Here is an 18,014-nt window from a genome sequence, read left to right on the forward strand (position 1 = left end):
AACAAAAAAATGTGAGAAATTATAAATCAAAAATAGGTAAATCTTGTAAGGGTTATAAGTTTTGTAACTAATATGGTAAACTTTAGAAGCAATGTAGAAACCTTCATGAGCACATTTCCAAAGAGTGAGCCGACCGCTCTGAGGTCGTTTTTAGAGGTAAGATAGTCTTTATAGATGACCAGAGAGAGAATGAAATATTTTTCGACGACCAGAAAGGAGTCTTTAAAGATGAAAAGAAGGAGGCGTTTATAAACGATCGCCATACATAAACAGGCCCAAAATACCAAATTTCAGCAAGATCGGTAAAACAATTGGTCTGTTCCTTTACTTTTGAAAATGGTAAAACCGGCAAATGTAGTAAAAGTTTTAAACTGCTCCCATATGAATTGTATGGTGTCTGAAGTAAAGGAACGCTTTTCGAGTAAAAAGTGGTAAAACTTGAAGATTCTTGCACGTAAAGGACCAGGGCTAATGTGGCTAATACTTTACATTTACTAAATCCACTAGATTTCAACTGTCAATTCCTTTGCGTATACGTCAAATGAAAACTCATCTGAAATCGATTCGATTTCATTTGACGTTTGTGCAATGGAATTGACAGCTGAAATCGAGTGGATTTCGTAAATTTAAACATAGTATAACCTTCAAAATAACGAAATTCGGGAGTTACCGTTCCATGGGGCTATATAAAAACGTCGACCTATACTTACAAATTTCAGACGGAAATTTTTAGACTCAAAGAAGACTAAATACCAAATTTTCGATATTTCGGCAAAACCTTCAAATACCGCAAATCATGAGGTACGCTTCTATGGGGGATATAGGAACCCGCGGACCTATGCTGATAATTCTATACTGGAATATTTTATAACCTCATGGAAAACTAAATAACAAATTTCAGTGCTTCGGTGGGATATTGGCGTCACAACCTTCAGAATTACGAAAAACGGGAGGTACCGTTCTAAGGGGCTATATCGGAACGTGGACCTATACCGACGAATTTGAGTCAGAAAGGCTTGTACCTCCAACAAAGGCCAAATACCAAATTTCAGCCATTTCGGTGAAATATTGAGGCCACAACCTTCAAAATACCGGAAATAGGGAGGAACCGTTATATGGGTGGCTATACTAAGTCGTGGACCTGTACCGACAAGTTTCTGCGGGAAGGTTTTTTTACCCCTAAGAAGACTAAATACTAAATGTCAGCCATTTCTGAGGGATATTGAGGCCACAACCTTCAAAACACCGAAAATCGGGAGGTACGTTATATGGGGGCTATATAAAGGCGTGGACCTATACCGACAAATTTCATATGGAACGTTTAATACGCCAAATGAAGACCAAATACCAAATTTCAGCCATTTCGGTGGATTATTGCGGCCATCAAAATACCGTTCTATGGGAGCTATATGAAGGCGACTTTAGAATTTTACCCCGATCAAGAATATATATACTTTATAGGGTCTCCGATAAATATTTCGATGTTTTACAACCGGAATGACAAATTTAATTATACCCTCCATATTATGTTGGATGGTATAAAAATGGTCAGGTCGTACAGATCAATTTTGATTTTGTCGCCCGTAACAAAGGCCCTTGAGGCTTTAGTCCTCCCCAGCGTCAGAAATAGTTATCCAATTGCCGATCATCAGCATGGGTTCCGTAAGCAGCACAGCACACGCCATCTCCACACATATTAGTCGAGGACTCAACCAGAGCAAGTCATGTCATTTCATATGAAACGTTTAATGCCCCAAATGAAGACCAAATACCAAATTTCAGCCATTTCGATGGAATATTGAGGCCACAACCTTCAAAATACCGAAAATATGAGGGTACCGTTTTATGGGTGCTATACTAAGGCGTGGACCTGTACCGACAAGTTTCTGGCGGAAGGTTTTATACCAGAGCAAGTCATGTCATAGAGCAGTGATGGTGAAGCACTCCACGCTGTTTGAGCACATCGAGGAGACAACCCTCCGATCAAGTTTGATACGTTGGATAATCAATTTATGGGTGGACGCGAGTCAAACGTGGAAATCAGGATCAAGAAGTCATGTTCCGTATAGTGAAACTGGGAGTTCACCAGACGGCATTGATATCGTAACGTATGGGGATGATTATACAACCTCGGCGTCAGGTACCTACTCCGATATCATTTGTGAAAGGCTAAACTCCTTACCACCTTTTTCCACGCTGGGAATATGCGAATATCCGCCACTAAATCTACGGCCACTCTGTTCACCACATGGACTGCAGAGGTGTCATGGTCGATGGTGGCAGCATTTCGACCACTAACTACCTCAATATTCTAGGGGTCACATTCGACAGCATGTTCACGCATGTCACAACTATCTGCGATAAGCTGAGATGTAGGAAGAAGTCAAGTCCCTAGCCGAAGGCACTTGGCGGTGCCAGTGTGGTCCGCGAATAGAAGTGCAACGCGATGGAAAAAAATTCAATGCTGCCAAAATGCCGCCCTGATAACTGTAACAGGGTACCTCCGCATGTCTTCAGTGGAAAATCTACATGAGGAGGCAAACATTATTCTAGTACAGCGACACAATGGCATGCTCTCGTTGCAGTAATTTCTCAATTGTTACCGTGAGTGCCATCCTAATCACCATATGGTAAATAGGAACATCCACTCCGACATGTCAGGAGGGATCTTAATGATCTAGAAAGAGAAGTCTAACGTTTACGTCTAACAGAGAATCCCTAGATTAGCAAGCATATCAAGCAGGTTTGAATAGCATTCACACAGATGCAGTCGCAGGTGCCATAAACAAGTATCGTCTGAATGCTGTCCTTGGTCCTGCTGAGGAGCGTCAGCTGGCACGACAAACCAGAGTAGTTTTCGCTCAACTACACTCGGTATGGTGCAGCCGTCTAAATTCTTATAGGGTGAGGACGACAGGCAACTTTTCAAATGCTTTGCCAAATCTACTTAACTCACTCCAGTAGATCTGTGCTTACATCCCATCGAAGCAGTCACATTCCTAGAACTGGAGATAGACCCAGAGCCAGAATAAGCACAAAACTAAATTATGCTGTTACAACAACAACAGATGAACCCGTTAACTTACGAATTGAGTATCCGATTTGGGTGAAAATTGTCTTATGTGCAGTTTAGAGACTGTTCGAAGATAGTTTTGAAAATTGTACAAAAGATAGTCCTTGTGATTCTGATTACAACAATGCCTCTTTTGTGGGCAAATCTATGTTTCCTGACATAATGGTGCTAAAACTCAAAAATGTACCACGGTGACAAACTAAAATGGCTGGTGGGCGCGATAATTGTGCAAAGTTTGCACATCGTAATATTTCTCTCAAACATAAATCAAATTTGATGATGGACTATATCGGAGAACTCATTGCGGTACCTCCCTTAGAAATGTTTAAAATTTTCGCTTACGTGAAGTTTAATAGTTCTTCGAGGACTGTTTTGAAATTTTCATCGACGCTAGTCCTTGTGATTCTGATGACAACGATGACATGGACTTATGCTTCCTGACAGAAAGACACAAAGGAAAAAGGACGACTACTCTATTGAGGAACTAAAGGTAGTAATCTTTGAAAGCGATCTGAAGGGTTTTTTAAGCGATCAGAAGGGAGTCTTTACAGAATACCAGAAGGAGTGTTTTATGGACGACAAATTTGTATGTACCATCAGAAGGGAGTCTCTATAGACGACCAAAAGAGTATCATTATCGACAACCAGGAGGGAGTCTACGGATAATTAGAAGGGTGTATTTTTAGGCATCAGAAAGAAACCTTTATAGACGTTTAGAATGGGGTCCTTACAGTTATTATAGACGACTAGAGGGGAGTCCTATAGCCTACCACAAGAAAGTATCTATAGACGGCCAGAAGGGTGCGATTATCGAAGGCTATAAGGATGTCTAAGGATGACCAGGGAGTCGCTATAGACGAGGTGCCTATATATAACCAGAAGGAAGAATCTATAAAAGGCTAGAAGGGAATATTTTTAGACGAGTTGTAGGCAGTCGTTATATACAACTAGAAGGGAGTCTCGAAGCGAGCTTTCGTGGACGAATTATAGGGAGTCTTCAAAAGCATCCAGTAAGGAGTTTTTGTGGACAAGAATAAAGACTTTATAAAATATTTTGTATGAATGAAGAATGAAGTCTTTATAGACGGTCCGAATGGAAACTTCATTAAGGAACAGAAAGCAATTTTTATAGTGTAGCTGAAGGTACACGAACTCAAACACATAATGCCATTATCGAAGGCCATAAGGGTGTCTAAGGATGTCTAGGGAAGAATCTATAAAATAACAGAAGTGAATATTTTTAGACGAGTTGTAGGCAGTCGTTATATACAAACAGAAGGGAGTCTTTATAGGCGACTAAAAGCGACTCTTTATACACCACTCGAAGCGAGTTTTTATGTACGAATTCTGGGGAGTCTTCAAAAGCGAACAGTAAGGAGTTTTTGTGAACAAGAATAAAGACTTTATAAAAGTTTTTGTATGAAGGAAAAAGGAAATATTTATAGACGTTCCGAATGGAAACTTCATTAAGGCACAAAAGGAATCTTTATAGTGGAGCTGAAGGTGCACGAATACAAACACATAATGCAATTATCGAAGGTCATAAAAGTGTCTAAGGATGACCAGGGAGTCGCTATAGACGGGGTCCCAATAGATAACCAGAAGGAAGAATCTATAAAAGACCAGAAGTGAATATTTTAAGACGAGTTGTAGGCAATTGTTATATACAGCTAGAAGTGAGTGTTTATAGGCGACTAGAAGCGATTATTTATACACGACCCGAAGCGAAATTTTATGAACGAATTATAGGGAGTCTTCAAAAGCGACCAGTAAGGAGTTTTTGTGGACAAGAATAAAGACTTTATAAAAGTTCTTGTGTGAAGGAAGAAGTTAGCCTTTATAGACGGCCCGAAGGGAAACTTCATTAAGGAATAGAAAGAAGTCTTTATTTTGGAACGGAAGGTAGTCTCTTTAGACGACCAGAAGGGAGTTTTTTATGGACGACAAGACGGAAGTCTTTATAGACAACCAGAAGGTTTTTTTTAATAAACGATCAAAATAGATATTTTATAGGCAATCTAAAGTTACCATATCACTTACATAAATTCTTTTTCAAAAAATCAAAAGTACATGAAAATGTGCTTACAAATTATAATAAAAACAAAAACCAACAAGAAAAACTTAAAATCCTATCTAAAAGAACTTGTGTCAAAGTCTTTCTTAAATTCTAGCTTCTAGCAATTCTGCAAGGTTTACTTTATAGAATTGTTTGGTTGTCTTAATTGGTAACATTTTGCATTGGTTTTTAACAATTTTGTGTCTTTGTTTTTTTTTTTAGAAAAATGATTTTGATTTTAATGAATTTTTTTAAGCCATTTACCTATTTCTAATCTACGATATTTGTTAAGTGAATTGTGAGAATGTTTTCTGATTAGTTTTTTGCGTAAATTTGTTTCATTCTTACTCGTACCGTGCGAGAATTGTTTCGTTGTTCCATTTTGTTGGAAATCGTGGAATGATACATGATTTTGTTTAACGCCATCCTAGTGAACAGAAACAGAGAGAGAATAACATTAATTTTTCGGATAAATTTAAAAGGATTCAAATTCAAATTCTGACCTTATTAGCACCGCGTTTACTGCGTTTGTGATGTTTACGATCATTGAACATGCGTCGGAAATTCATTTGCATTTTATAGTTAACCTGAAAAGGAAGTGTTGGTTAAGAAAATATTGTAAAGAAAATCAGGTGGAATTGTAATATGTTTTGGGAAAGACAATTTTAGGCAGGAACATCTACATCACATCTAATACTTAGCTAGAATTTTCCATTGAGAGGGGGAGTTAGGAATCCATATACCGTAGAAAATATTAGGAGTGGGGCCATTCCAAGAAAACTGTTGGGTGTTGGTGCCGTTTTGTATATAGATGTGTGTGTTGATGTGGGTAAGGGATTACAGCTTACCAGATTTTTAAATTTTAAATTAAATATTTCCCACTAACATCCTTTTCATCGCAGAGTCCCATGAAAAGTTTTACAAGGCTGATAAATACTCAGAAAATGTATGCTGATATTAAGCTAAGGTAATTTTGCCACAAAATATATATTTTTGCTACGACGCATTTCACAAAATATTATGCGAAGGCATTTCGCATAAATTTTATGATTTATTACAATAATGGAGATTAGATGGTCGAGCTGGAAAGTTAGTTTTGTTCTTATGGTTAAATCTGGCAAACTATCAATAGTCCGACTATCGTATTGATCGCTGTCATAAAGCTTTGATTACATCAGACTTCAAATAAATTATTTTGTAAATAATCCGCCACAGATATTTCAAAAAACATGGTATGTTGGCGACGTAAACTTTTTTACGACAACAATCAGAACGATATACGTTGTATCAATAGTTTGGCAGCTTTACTTATGGTACAGAGTTTTCTCAAAAACTCATGAAGAGACGCAAATATTTCTAACAATTGATAACCACATTGGCGGCAATTTTTTTTAAAAAAATGTTTAACTCCGATATTATCTGGTAAGCTGTTGTATTGGAAATGATTCTTCTAACTTTTTTTAAATGTGTAATTGCTTACTCACCTGCGTCGATAGATCTCTGTCATCTACAGCGTGACGGCTATAACTAAGACGGCGGTGCTGTAAAAATTAAAAATTGTTCTTTTGTTTACTACAAACTTTTGCAAAACAGATATTTGTTTAATTGCATTTTTTGCATTTTGCTTTGTTTTTCTTGCGAAAAATCCAACAACAAAAGTGACATCAATAATAATAGTTTGAACAGAAAAAAATGCAACAACAAGGATAAGATATTAAAAACCAAATAAAATTGTATTTTTTTTTTCGGAAATATTTATACAATAGATATTGATAGATAGACAGAGGTACATTTACAGTCGAAAACGGTTATAGAGATGAGCAAATGTTAGGAGTGTTGCCGTTAGAAATTAAATTAAAGTTACAAACAGAAATTGCCAGCTTTAAAGACAAAAAGAGAAATTATCAAGTCCATCCTACTGATTTGAGTTAGATATTGCCAGAAAAGCGTCAGGACTTTCGTCATAACCGTGTTCGATTGTAGTTATTGGGTGTAAATAGACATTGAGTTAATATTTGATTAAGATTTAAGAAAACGACAACAAAGTTCTTTTTAGTAAAAAATTAGGGAATTTCAATGTTAAATAAACCTAATAAAAAACCTATACATAATTTGTTGGGGATACAAAATACATTTTTTGTAAAACAAGTAAAAAAGTTCAGTCGGCTTTGCCGACAGATATATATACCCTCAGCCAATGTGAAGTGAAACTTTCACCTACGGACAGATATCTTCAGAATTTTGTGGCCCTTTTTGAACATTTGAACTGGCCGACAAAAATGTAGATTAGGTATTAACTGCACTAAGACACAAATGTTGAATTTTTGTAGGGCAGGTACCCTTAGGAAGGACCGATATGGGCCATTTTAAAAGTTAAACTAAATTTTGATAAAATATTAGGAGATCCAAATTTTGGTCCAAATTGATTGCCCCATTCAAGTGATATCTTCCTAGCATTTTAGTGACATTTTTTAAATATTAGGGAGAAGTACCGAAAGTTGTGGACCGGTATTGCCCATGAAACTAAGTTTGGATATAATATGACGAAGACCAAATGTTGGACCAAATCGGTTGAACATTTCGAGAGTTATCATGCTCTCCGACCGCCACATATGGTCACATAGGGGTTTTTTGTACACATTTCGGGCTGTTTTTCCCAAGAAATATGGACTTGCCCCTGAAAAAACTTTTACCGTCGTAATTGAGGTAGCGAATGCAAATCGCTGGAACAAAAATCAAAGTGATTCGAGAGCAGGTCTTAAAGTGAACTTATTCCAAATTTTGTGGGAGAGGTACCAGAAGGAGTAGACAAATATAGTCCATATTCGAACCTGATCTGTATCTGGTAGATATATTAGGATGTGCAAAGTATGGATTACATCGGCCACTCCCTTTAAGAATTATCGTGCGCAAAATTTTTCCGATCATTTTTGAAGTTCTGTGGGGGAGGTACCTGAAGGAGTGGACCGATATATCCCATCTTCGAATTTAAACTATGTTTTGAGAGTTATCTTGCGCTCCAACCACTACACAAGGTGTCATAGGGGCTTTTTGCACCTTTCCGGTCATTTTATCAGAAAGTATGAACTTGCCCCTGATGAAATTTGTACCGTCGTACAAAGCGATTCGAGAGCAGGTCCTAAACTGAACTTATCCGAAATTTTGTGTGGGAGGTATCCGAAGGAGTGGGCCGATTGAGTCCATATTGGAACCTCATCTAAGTCTTGTAGAAATTTCACGATGTGCAAAGTATGGATCAAATTGGTTAGTCCCTTCAAGAGTTATCGTGCCCACAAATTTTCCGAACATTTTGGAACTTTTGTGGGGGAGGTACCGGAAGGAGTGGACCGATGTAGCTCATCTTCGAACTTAAACTAAGTTTGGACAAAATATTACGAAAGCCAAAATTTGAACCGAATCGGTTGATCCCTTCGAGAGTTATCGTGCGCACCAGCCAGACAGACAGACAGACGGATATTGCTAAATCAACTCCAAATTGTCTGAAACACATTTCGTCCAAGCATACTTGGGGTCTAAAACCAGCAAAACGTTCGACCCCGAATGATTGAAATCATTGGTACTAGTGAGTTGGAATGTCGTCTATTCGGGCGAATAGCCCATTCTTTTTACTCTCACGTGATACATACATACACTTCACATCGAACCACCTCCTCTCAAGTATATTTTATAGCGTTTCTATAAGTGAAACTTTTAAATACGTTAATATTTAACGGTCGCTATTTACTATCGAAAGCAGGTAGAAGTAACCAATATATAATTCATGTTTGTACGTTTCGGCCAACTAAAAAGGTTTTATTTATGATTAGCAAATTTTACAAGAGTAACACTATTTGTTGACAAATTGACAAAAAAACTACAATCGCTCTTCGATTATTCGTGATGGTCGGGACCGGAGGCATTACGGATAATCGATTTTCCTGAATAATGGAGTAAAACCACTTAGAACTACATATTCAAGAAATTATCCCATCTGTTCTTCAACCATAGTACAATAAACGGAAAATAAAAATAAGAGCATACTTTCAGGCGCATAATCTTACTTTACAACAGAAATGCAAGAATCTATTAATTTTTACTATTTTTTCGATATCATAAAGGGAAAATGTTTATCGTAGTAGAAAATTTGTAGATTCTTGCAGGTTCTGGAACAGATCATTAATTTCTTGGCGGATCTTTGGTGGTTTTTGGGATAAGAACAATAACGACATGACACAGATCGTTAAGCTCTAGAAAAGGGTTTGGGAGCAAATCTTTTTCTTATTGACCACATGCTAGAATCTTATCTGTAGTAATCCCATATCTATAAACTAGTCCATCTTTGGTTGTTTTTTCTAAATAATATTATGACTTTTCTAATTTATATAATGATTTTAAACAAATCTAAGAAAATCCCTGAATAAAGCAGAGTTAAAAATATCTTTTAACCATTGGACAGAAGTAGAAGTATACAATTTAAGAAAATTAATAATTAATAAAGTTAGCATTTGAGTAGTAGTTAAATTTAGTTAAACGGTTAAATTGTGCTGAAAACATGGAACGTCAACTGTTTAAAACGGTGCTATGAAAGAATATCAAATAAAATAATAATACGGACATGCTAAATAAAAATAAATATGTAATTAAAAGTAAAAATAACTTAAAAGTGAAAATAAAAAAGAAAATAAAATATAAAAAGCAAATAAAATAATACAAAAAAAAAAAAGAATTGAGTTCAAATACTTTATTTGAATCGTCTAATGACTCCCTTATATTGCCTACGAAGACTATATTTTGCTAGTATTTAAAGAACCATTGAGGTGCATGTAAACTGCCCAGTGTTGTCGTCTAAAAAGCCACCCTTCTAGTCATCTATAATGATTCCTATTTGCTCATTTATAAGGACTCCTTTTTGGTCGGCTATTAAGACTATCTTCCGGTCGTCTATAAAGTCTCCCTTCTGGTCACCAATAAAAACAGCTTTCTAGTCTATAAAGCCTCCCATCCGGTCGTTCTGATCGTCTATAAAGACTCAGTTCTGGTCGTCTACAAAGACTCGCTTATGGTCGTCTATAAAGAGTCCCTGGTAGTCGTTTATAAAGACTCCCTTCTGATCATCTATGAAGACTCCATTCTAATCGTCTTTAAAACCATATCTGATCGTCTATAAGTAAGCCATCTATACATATAACTAAGGTCATCTATATATACGCCCTTCTTATCGTATTAAAGACTATTTGTATATTAAGATTTCCTTCTACTCGTCTGTAAATGCTCTCCTTCTGGCCGTCTACTGCTAGTCTATAAAGACTCTCTTTTGGTCGTCTAAAAACGTCGCCCTTCTAGTCGAATATAAAGACTCCCTTCTGGTCGTTTATAAATACTCCCTTCTGATCGTCTATAAAGACTCCTACTGATCGTCTATAAAGACTCCATTCTGGTCGTGTTTAGAACCTTATCTGATCGTCTATAAATACGCAAACAAAGACTCCCTTCTTGTCCTCCCTTCTGGTCATCTATATGTATATACGCCCTTCTTATCGTATTAAATACTAATTTCAGGTCGCCTATATAACCGTTTGAAATCGTCTTTAGAACGTTTCCTGATCGTATATTAAGATTCCCTTCTACTCGTCTGTAAAGGCTCTGCTTCTGGTCGTCTACTGATAGTATATAAAGACTCTCTTCTGGTCGTCTAAAAAAACCCCTTCTAGTCGATTATAAAGACTCACTTCTGGTGGTCTATAAAACAGCTTTAAAGTCTGTGAGGTCTCTCTTCTGTTCGTCTATAAAGATTCCCTGGTAGTCGTTTATAAAGACTCCATTCTGGTCGTCCTTAAAACCATATCTGATCGTATATAAGTAAGCCAATAAAGACTCCCTTCTTGTCCTCTATAAAAACTCCCTTCTGGTCATCTATATATACGCCCTTTTTATCGTATTAGAGACTATTGTCAGGTCGTTTATATAACCTTTTGAAATCGTCTTTAGAACGTTTCCTTATCGTATATTAAGATTTCCTTCCACTCGTCTGTAAAAGCTCTCCTTCTGGTCGTCTACTGATAGTCTATAAAGGCTCCCTTCTGATCGTCTATAAAGCCTCCATTCTGGTCGTCTTTAGAACCTTATCCGATCGTCTATAAATACGCCAATAAAGACTCCCTTCTGGTCATCTATATATATACGCCCAACTTATCGTATAAAATACTATTTTCAGGTCGTCTATAAAACCTTTTGAGGTCGTCTTTAGAACGTTTCCTGATCGTATATTAAGGTTCCCTTCTGTGAAGACTCTACTTCTGGTCGTCTACTAATAGTCTATAAAGACACTCTTCTGGTCGTCTAAAAGAAACGCCCTTCCAGTCGAATATCAACACTCACTTCTGGTCGTCTATAAAGACTCCCTTCAGGTCATCTATTAAAACTGCTTTCAAGTCAATAAGGACTCTCTTCTGTTCGTCTATAAAGACTCCCTGGTCGTCCATAAAGACTTCTTTCTGGTGGTATATAAAAACTCCTTACAGGTCGTCTATAAAGACGCCATTCTGGTCGTCTATAATGACTCGCTTCTTGTCGTCTATAAAGACTCCCTTCCTTCTGATTGTCTATAAAGACTCCCTCTGTTCTGATCTTCTACAAAAAATCTTTGTTGGACGCCCTTCTGGTCGCCTTTAATGACTACATTCTGGTCGTCTATAAAGGCTCGCTGCTGGTCGTTTGTAAAGGCTCACTTCTGGTAGTCTATAAAGACTGTCTTCTGGTAGTCCATAAATAATCCTTTCTGGTCGTCTATAGACTTCCTTTTGGGCCTTCTATAAAAATTATTTTCTGTTGGTTTTTTATACCCTCAGCCTTTAGGCTAAGGAGGGTATATACACTTTGATACGATGAAAATGTGCCTCATCGAAATAATGGTTTTAGACCCCAAGTATGTTTGGACGAAATGTGTTTCAGACAATTTGGAGTCGATCTAGCCATGTCCGTCCGTCTGTCTGTCTGTCCTGCTGGCTGGAGCGCACGATAACTCTCGAACGGATAAACCGATTCGGTTCAAATTTTGGCTTTCGTAATATTTTGCCCAAACTTAGTTTAAGTTCGAAGATGAGCTACATCGGTCCACTCCTTCCGGTACCTCCCCCACAAAAGTTCGAAAATGTTCGGAAAGTTTGTGCGCACGATAACTCTTGAAGGAAGTGACCGATTTGGTCCATACTTAGTATAGCGTAAACTTTTTACCAGAGCAATATGAGGTTCCAATATGGTCTCAATAGGTCTACTCCTTCGGGTACCTCCCACACAAAATTTCGGAAAAGTTCAGTTTAGGGCCATCGCTCGAATCGCTTTGACTTTTGTTTTAGCAACTTGTATTCACTGCCCTCCATACGACGTTACAAGTTTCATCAGGGGCAAGTCCATACTTCCTGAGAAAATAGCATGAAACTTGCAAAAAACCCCTATGACGCCGTGTGAGGTGGATGGAGCGAAAGATAACTCTCGAACGGATCTGCCGATTCGGTCCAAAATATGTCCTTAGTAATATTTTGTCCAAACATAGTTTAAGTTTTAGCATAACTCATATCGGTCCATTCCTTCAGGTACCTCCCCCACAAAAATTCAAACATGTTCGGAAAAATTGTTCGTACGGTAACTCTTGAAGGGAGTGGTCTATACTTTACACGTCTTAATATATCTACCAGATATAGATCAGGTTGAAATATGGGCTATATTTGTCCACTCCCTCCGTTACCTCCCACACAAAATTTCGGATAAGTTCACTTTAAAACCTAATATCGAATTACTTTGATTTTTGTTGAAGCAACTTGCATTCGCTGCTTCAATTACGATGGCAAAAGTTTTTTTAGTGGCAAGTCCATACTTCTTGAGCAAACAGCCCGAAGAGTGTAAAAACCCCCTATGGCACCATATGTTGTGGCTGGAGATCCACTTCCATAACGGTCAATGTCGATCCATTCCTTTTAGTATCTCCTCCGCAAAACTTTTGATCTTTAATCCCAATCAACATTTTCGTCGGTTCAAACGCCCAACATTTTTAAAACCCCCTAAATACATACGTATTTTGGGAAAAATTTGTTTCAATATACACAGGCTGAGAGTATATCTCTGTCGGCAAAGCCGACTGATACTTTTTTACTTGTTTTTTTAGGTTTTTGCCTTTTTAGGGGCGAAGGCCATTATTTGTGAGATTTAATTAATTTAATTAATCGAGCTTTTTATGACCTAATGATATGAAAAATTGATATCTAGCGAAGTCCTACACAGAATGTGTTGAAATTCGCCCATCAATTCGGGCCCAAAATGAATTGAGGATGTCCGGATTTTACATACATATGTTCCCACAACATCCCTGAAGGGACAAGGGAGACTTCTCTCATATCAGTGAGTGCACGCCGATTCATATTGGCTCAATGATATGGGACCTACTTTTTATTGCCGAGTCCGAACGGCGAGTCTTACGACACCACTTGTAGAGAAGTTTTTCATGGCTTAAATATTCAAGAAATGTCGCCGGCATTACTGAGGGGGAATTTTGCCACCGTTGAAAATTTGATGTTGGATGGCCTGGGATTCGAACCGCAGACCTTCTGAGTGCAAGGCGGACGTGCTAACCATTGCACCATGGTGGCCCCCGGATTTTAACTTTACTAACTTGGCTAAAACTAACATGGCTAAAACTACTTGTGTTTGCCTTGGCAGCTGGCGTTCATCTCCTGCAATGAATGGGGGTGGTCTACGGGTACGGCATTCACACTGTACCTTTGACCTGGCAGTGTGAATGCTATTCAAACCTGCCTGATTGGCTCGTTGATCTAGAGGTTCTCGCTTGTACCTTTTGACCTCTATCTCTAGATCATGTATATTTCACTTGACGTGCCAGGGGGGTGTCTGTTCAATAGATCCGGAATGGGATGCTCACAGCGGTAACAGCCAAGCAGGAATTGCATCTACAACAGCTCGTTGTTCTGATGCACCGGTAAAATCTCCATATACTCATGAAGATGATCCACTGATGTCATGAGGCATGAGGCACAACCGCATTCTGGCATGTTTGAATATTCTTCCACTGTGTAGCGCTAACATTTGCATACCTAAGTTGCGCCGGCCTATTTCTCTAAAAGAGGTCAAGAAGGTTTTTTGACAGTGCTGCCAAGCAGGTACCTGTGGACTTTGTTCTTACTACTGACCTGGCCGCGAGTTGCGCGTACCACTTAAACATGCAACCAATATCTTGGGGTAGATAGTGGTCGAAATCAGGACACCATTGACCAACATGTTCAGAGGGAGCCTCATTTCAGTCGTCCAGGTGGCGATGAGCATGGCATTAGGCGTATATTTTCATATTTCTCAAATGGAAGAGCTGTGCTAAGGTAGCTACATTACATACATATATAAGTTCCCACAACACCCTCAAAGGGAAGAGGGAAACCTCTCTCAGATCAATGAGTGCTCCCCGATTCATATTGGCTCAATGATAGGACCTACTTTTTATCGCCGTGTCCGAACGGTTTGTCTTAAAACACCACTTGTATAGAGAAATTTTGCATGGCTCAAATGCTCGGAAAGTGTCGCCTAGATTACGCTGAGTGGATTTGCCCACATCGAAAATATTAATGCTCTGGTCAGGGACTAAACCGCAGACCTTCGGAGTGCAAGGCGGACGTGCTTACCACTACACCACGGTGGTTCCCTTAGGCAGCTATGTATATATCTAATCTATCACATATGCCATCACAATAAGACACGACGTCAAGCTCGTACAAACATCTGCACACATAACTATCTCCATGCAGGCTGGAGGGTATGGACTTTAGGTAAGGTAGAAAGGGTAAACTTTTTCGGAGAACTCCCTGTTTCAGGGTCTTCGATTTCTTATGTGTTATCCCTTCTGCTCGTCTATAATGACTTCCCCATTTTTAGGCTATAAAGACTTCTTTCTATAAGTGTATTAGAACCATTTTCTAGCAGCCTACAAAAACGTCATACTGTTAGTCGACCGTCTTCAAAATCTTTCTTCTGTTGGCGTATAAAGAGTCGCTCCTTAAAGTCTTCAAATTGTTCTTTCTTGCAGTCTTCTATTTGGTGGTATATAAATAGTATTTCTTATCTCCCAGCAGATACATCTTCAGTTGGTGTAATATGTTTGCATATTGTTTGAAATTGATTCTCAGGAAATACCCCTTTACTAGAAGAAATCTGAATCATTTGGGACAATATTAAAAAAATATTGAGAAACATGTTAGTAGCATTTGCAGACAATTATTATTAGACAAGATGCAGTAGAAGAAGAATAAGTAGAGAAGACCACAGAATTTGTGCACTAAACATCAAAAGGTTTTGAAGAAAAAAATGCGTAAAATTAAAAAAAAATACAAAGGAACTTAAAATAAAAAAATAATAAAAATCTCCAAAAATTAAAATAAAATACAAAGAGCAGAATTATAGAACATTAACAACCAATTGTGATTACAAATTACAAAAATAAAAAATAAACATTAAAACTTTTTTTTCGTATTTTTAGTTCGTACCATTTGTATGGAGGCCTGGAGTTGATATCGAAAAAATTCGAATTTTGTACAATTTTTGATTTTCGATTTAAATCATAAAGAAACATTTATAAAGCAGTTTTTATATGATGAAGGGGGTTGAAGGGTTGAGACGTGGTTTCCAAAAAATAAGTCAACCAAAAAAATGTTTGGTGATGAATTGAAAATAATTAAAATGAATAATAGGATTCGATTTCGATTTTTTGTCGATGTGGGAAGGTCGAGGGGGGAATATAAAGAGAAAAAAGAAAAAATTATTAATTTTAATAATATTTTTCACAAAAAAAGAAAATAGAGTTATAAAAATGTTTTTTTTTTTTAATATTTAGCAAATTAAAATGTTAAGAGCAATAATATATATTTTTAAATAGTAACTTAAACTTAAAACTAAAAGTATCTGTAAGAGTGTATAGTTGGGTGTATATGTGTTATTATTTTTTACTAAATTAGAGTCTGAAAAGTGTTTAAATAGTGAGTGAGTGGTGGTTGGCTTGAGCGTCATAGAACTAAGGGTGTATTAAGTAAATATATATATTAAAAAGTATATTATAATAATTGTTTTAAATATAAAAAATTTATGGAATAATTAATACACATAAAATATTAAACATTCTTCAACTGCATGTTTTGTATATAATAAGAGCTGAGATAAAAAATGTTCATCCAAGTGTATGTTAATTTATTAGCAGTAACCTCACTGTCCGTTTGTGTATTATAGACACTGTTTGTGCATTAACAGAAACTATTAATGTCTTAACACAGACTTTTAATGTCTTAGAGAGACTGCTATTACCTTACAGAGACTTTTAATATCTTAACAGAGTCTGTTAATGGATTAACAAAGACTGTTAATGTTAACAGATACAGTTAATATATTAATAGAGACTGTAAATTTATTAACAGAGTCTGTTAATGTATTAACATAGACTGTTAATGTCTAAACAGAGACTGTTAATACATTAACAGAGACTACTGCTAATATTTTAGCAGAGACTATTAATGTGTGAACAAATACTGTTAAATTATGTACAGAGACTGTTAATGTATTAACAGAGACTGTTAATGTATTAACGGACACTGTTAATGTATTAACGGACACTGTTAATGTATTAACGGACATTGTTAATGTATTAACAGACACTGTTAATGTATTAACAGACACTGTTAATGTATTAACAGACACTGTTAATGTATTAACAGACACTGTTAATGTATTAACAGACACTGTTAATTTATTAACAGACACTCTTAATGTATTAACAGACACTGTTAATGTATTAACAGACACTGTTAATGTATTAAAATTAACAGTGCCAGTTAATACATTAACAGACACTGTTAACGCATTACCAGAGACTGTTATTGTATTGACAGGCACTATTAATGTATTAACAGGTGCTGTTAATGTATTAACAGGTGCTGTTAATGTATTAACAGGCACTGTTAATGTATTAACAGGCACTGTTAATGTATTAAAAGACACAGTTAATGCATTACCAGACACTGTTAACGAATTACCAGAGACTGTTAATGTATTAACAGGCACTGTTAATGTATTAAAAAACACTATTAATGCATTAACAGACACTGTTAATGTATTAACAGACACTGTTAATGTATTAACAGGCACTGTTAATGTATTAACAGACACTGTTAATGTATTAACAGGCACTGTTAATGTATTAACAGGCACTGTTAATGTATTAACAGGCACTGTTAATGTATTAACAGGCACTGTTAATGTATTAACAGGCACTGTTAATGTATTAACAGGCACTGTTAATGTATTAACAGGCACTGTTAATGTATTAACAGGCACTGTTAATGTATTAACAGGCACTGTTAATGTATTAACAGGCACTGTTAATATATTAACATACAGTTAATGCATTACCAGACACTGTTAACACATTAACAGACAATGTTAACGAATTACCTGGAACTGTTAATGTATGAACAGGCACTGTTAATGTATTAACAGGTACTGCTAATGTATTAACAGACACTGTTAACAATATTAGCAGACGCTGTTAATGTATTAACAGACACTGTTAATGTATTAATAGACACTGTTAATGTATTGACAGACACTGTTAATATATTAACCGACACTATTAATGTATTAACAGGCAATGTTAATGTGTTAACATGCACTTTTAATGTTCTAACAGGCACTTTTCATGTATTAACAGGCACTGTTAATGTATTAATAGGCACTGTTAATGTATTAACAGGCACTGTTAATATATTAACCGACACTATTAATGTATTAACAGGCACTATTAATGTATTAACAGACACTGTTAATGTATTAACAGACACTGCT

The 18,014-nt window shown here is 36.7% G+C and overlaps 1 protein-coding gene across 50 annotated transcripts in view; it reads right to left on the reverse strand.

Moving 5' to 3' along the window:
• The window catches only part of Nhe2 (Na[+]/H[+] hydrogen exchanger 2), a 323,901-nt gene that overhangs the window by 71,994 nt on the left and 233,893 nt on the right, over window positions 1-18,014 (reverse strand). For 35 of the 50 annotated variants that reach the window (XM_073970332.1, XM_073970334.1, XM_073970333.1 and 32 more), the window contains 3 exons: window positions 6,614-6,670; window positions 5,633-5,716; window positions 5,484-5,556 (listed from right to left, as the gene is read on the reverse strand). In XM_073970332.1, coding sequence (XP_073826433.1) covers window positions 5,484-5,556; window positions 5,633-5,716; window positions 6,614-6,670 — 214 coding nt within the window. Of the gene's footprint in view, window positions 1-5,483; window positions 5,557-5,632; window positions 5,717-6,613; window positions 6,671-15,670; window positions 15,686-18,014 lie in introns of all 50 variants that reach the window. The other 15 variants (XM_073970324.1, XM_073970341.1, XM_073970336.1 and 12 more) reach the window with 1 other exon arrangement.

This window comes from Musca autumnalis, unplaced genomic scaffold (assembly GCF_047663935.1).
Source record: "Musca autumnalis isolate F117 unplaced genomic scaffold, ASM4766393v1 scaffold_2, whole genome shotgun sequence".
In the NCBI taxonomy this organism is placed as follows: Eukaryota; Metazoa; Arthropoda; class Insecta; order Diptera; family Muscidae; genus Musca; species Musca autumnalis.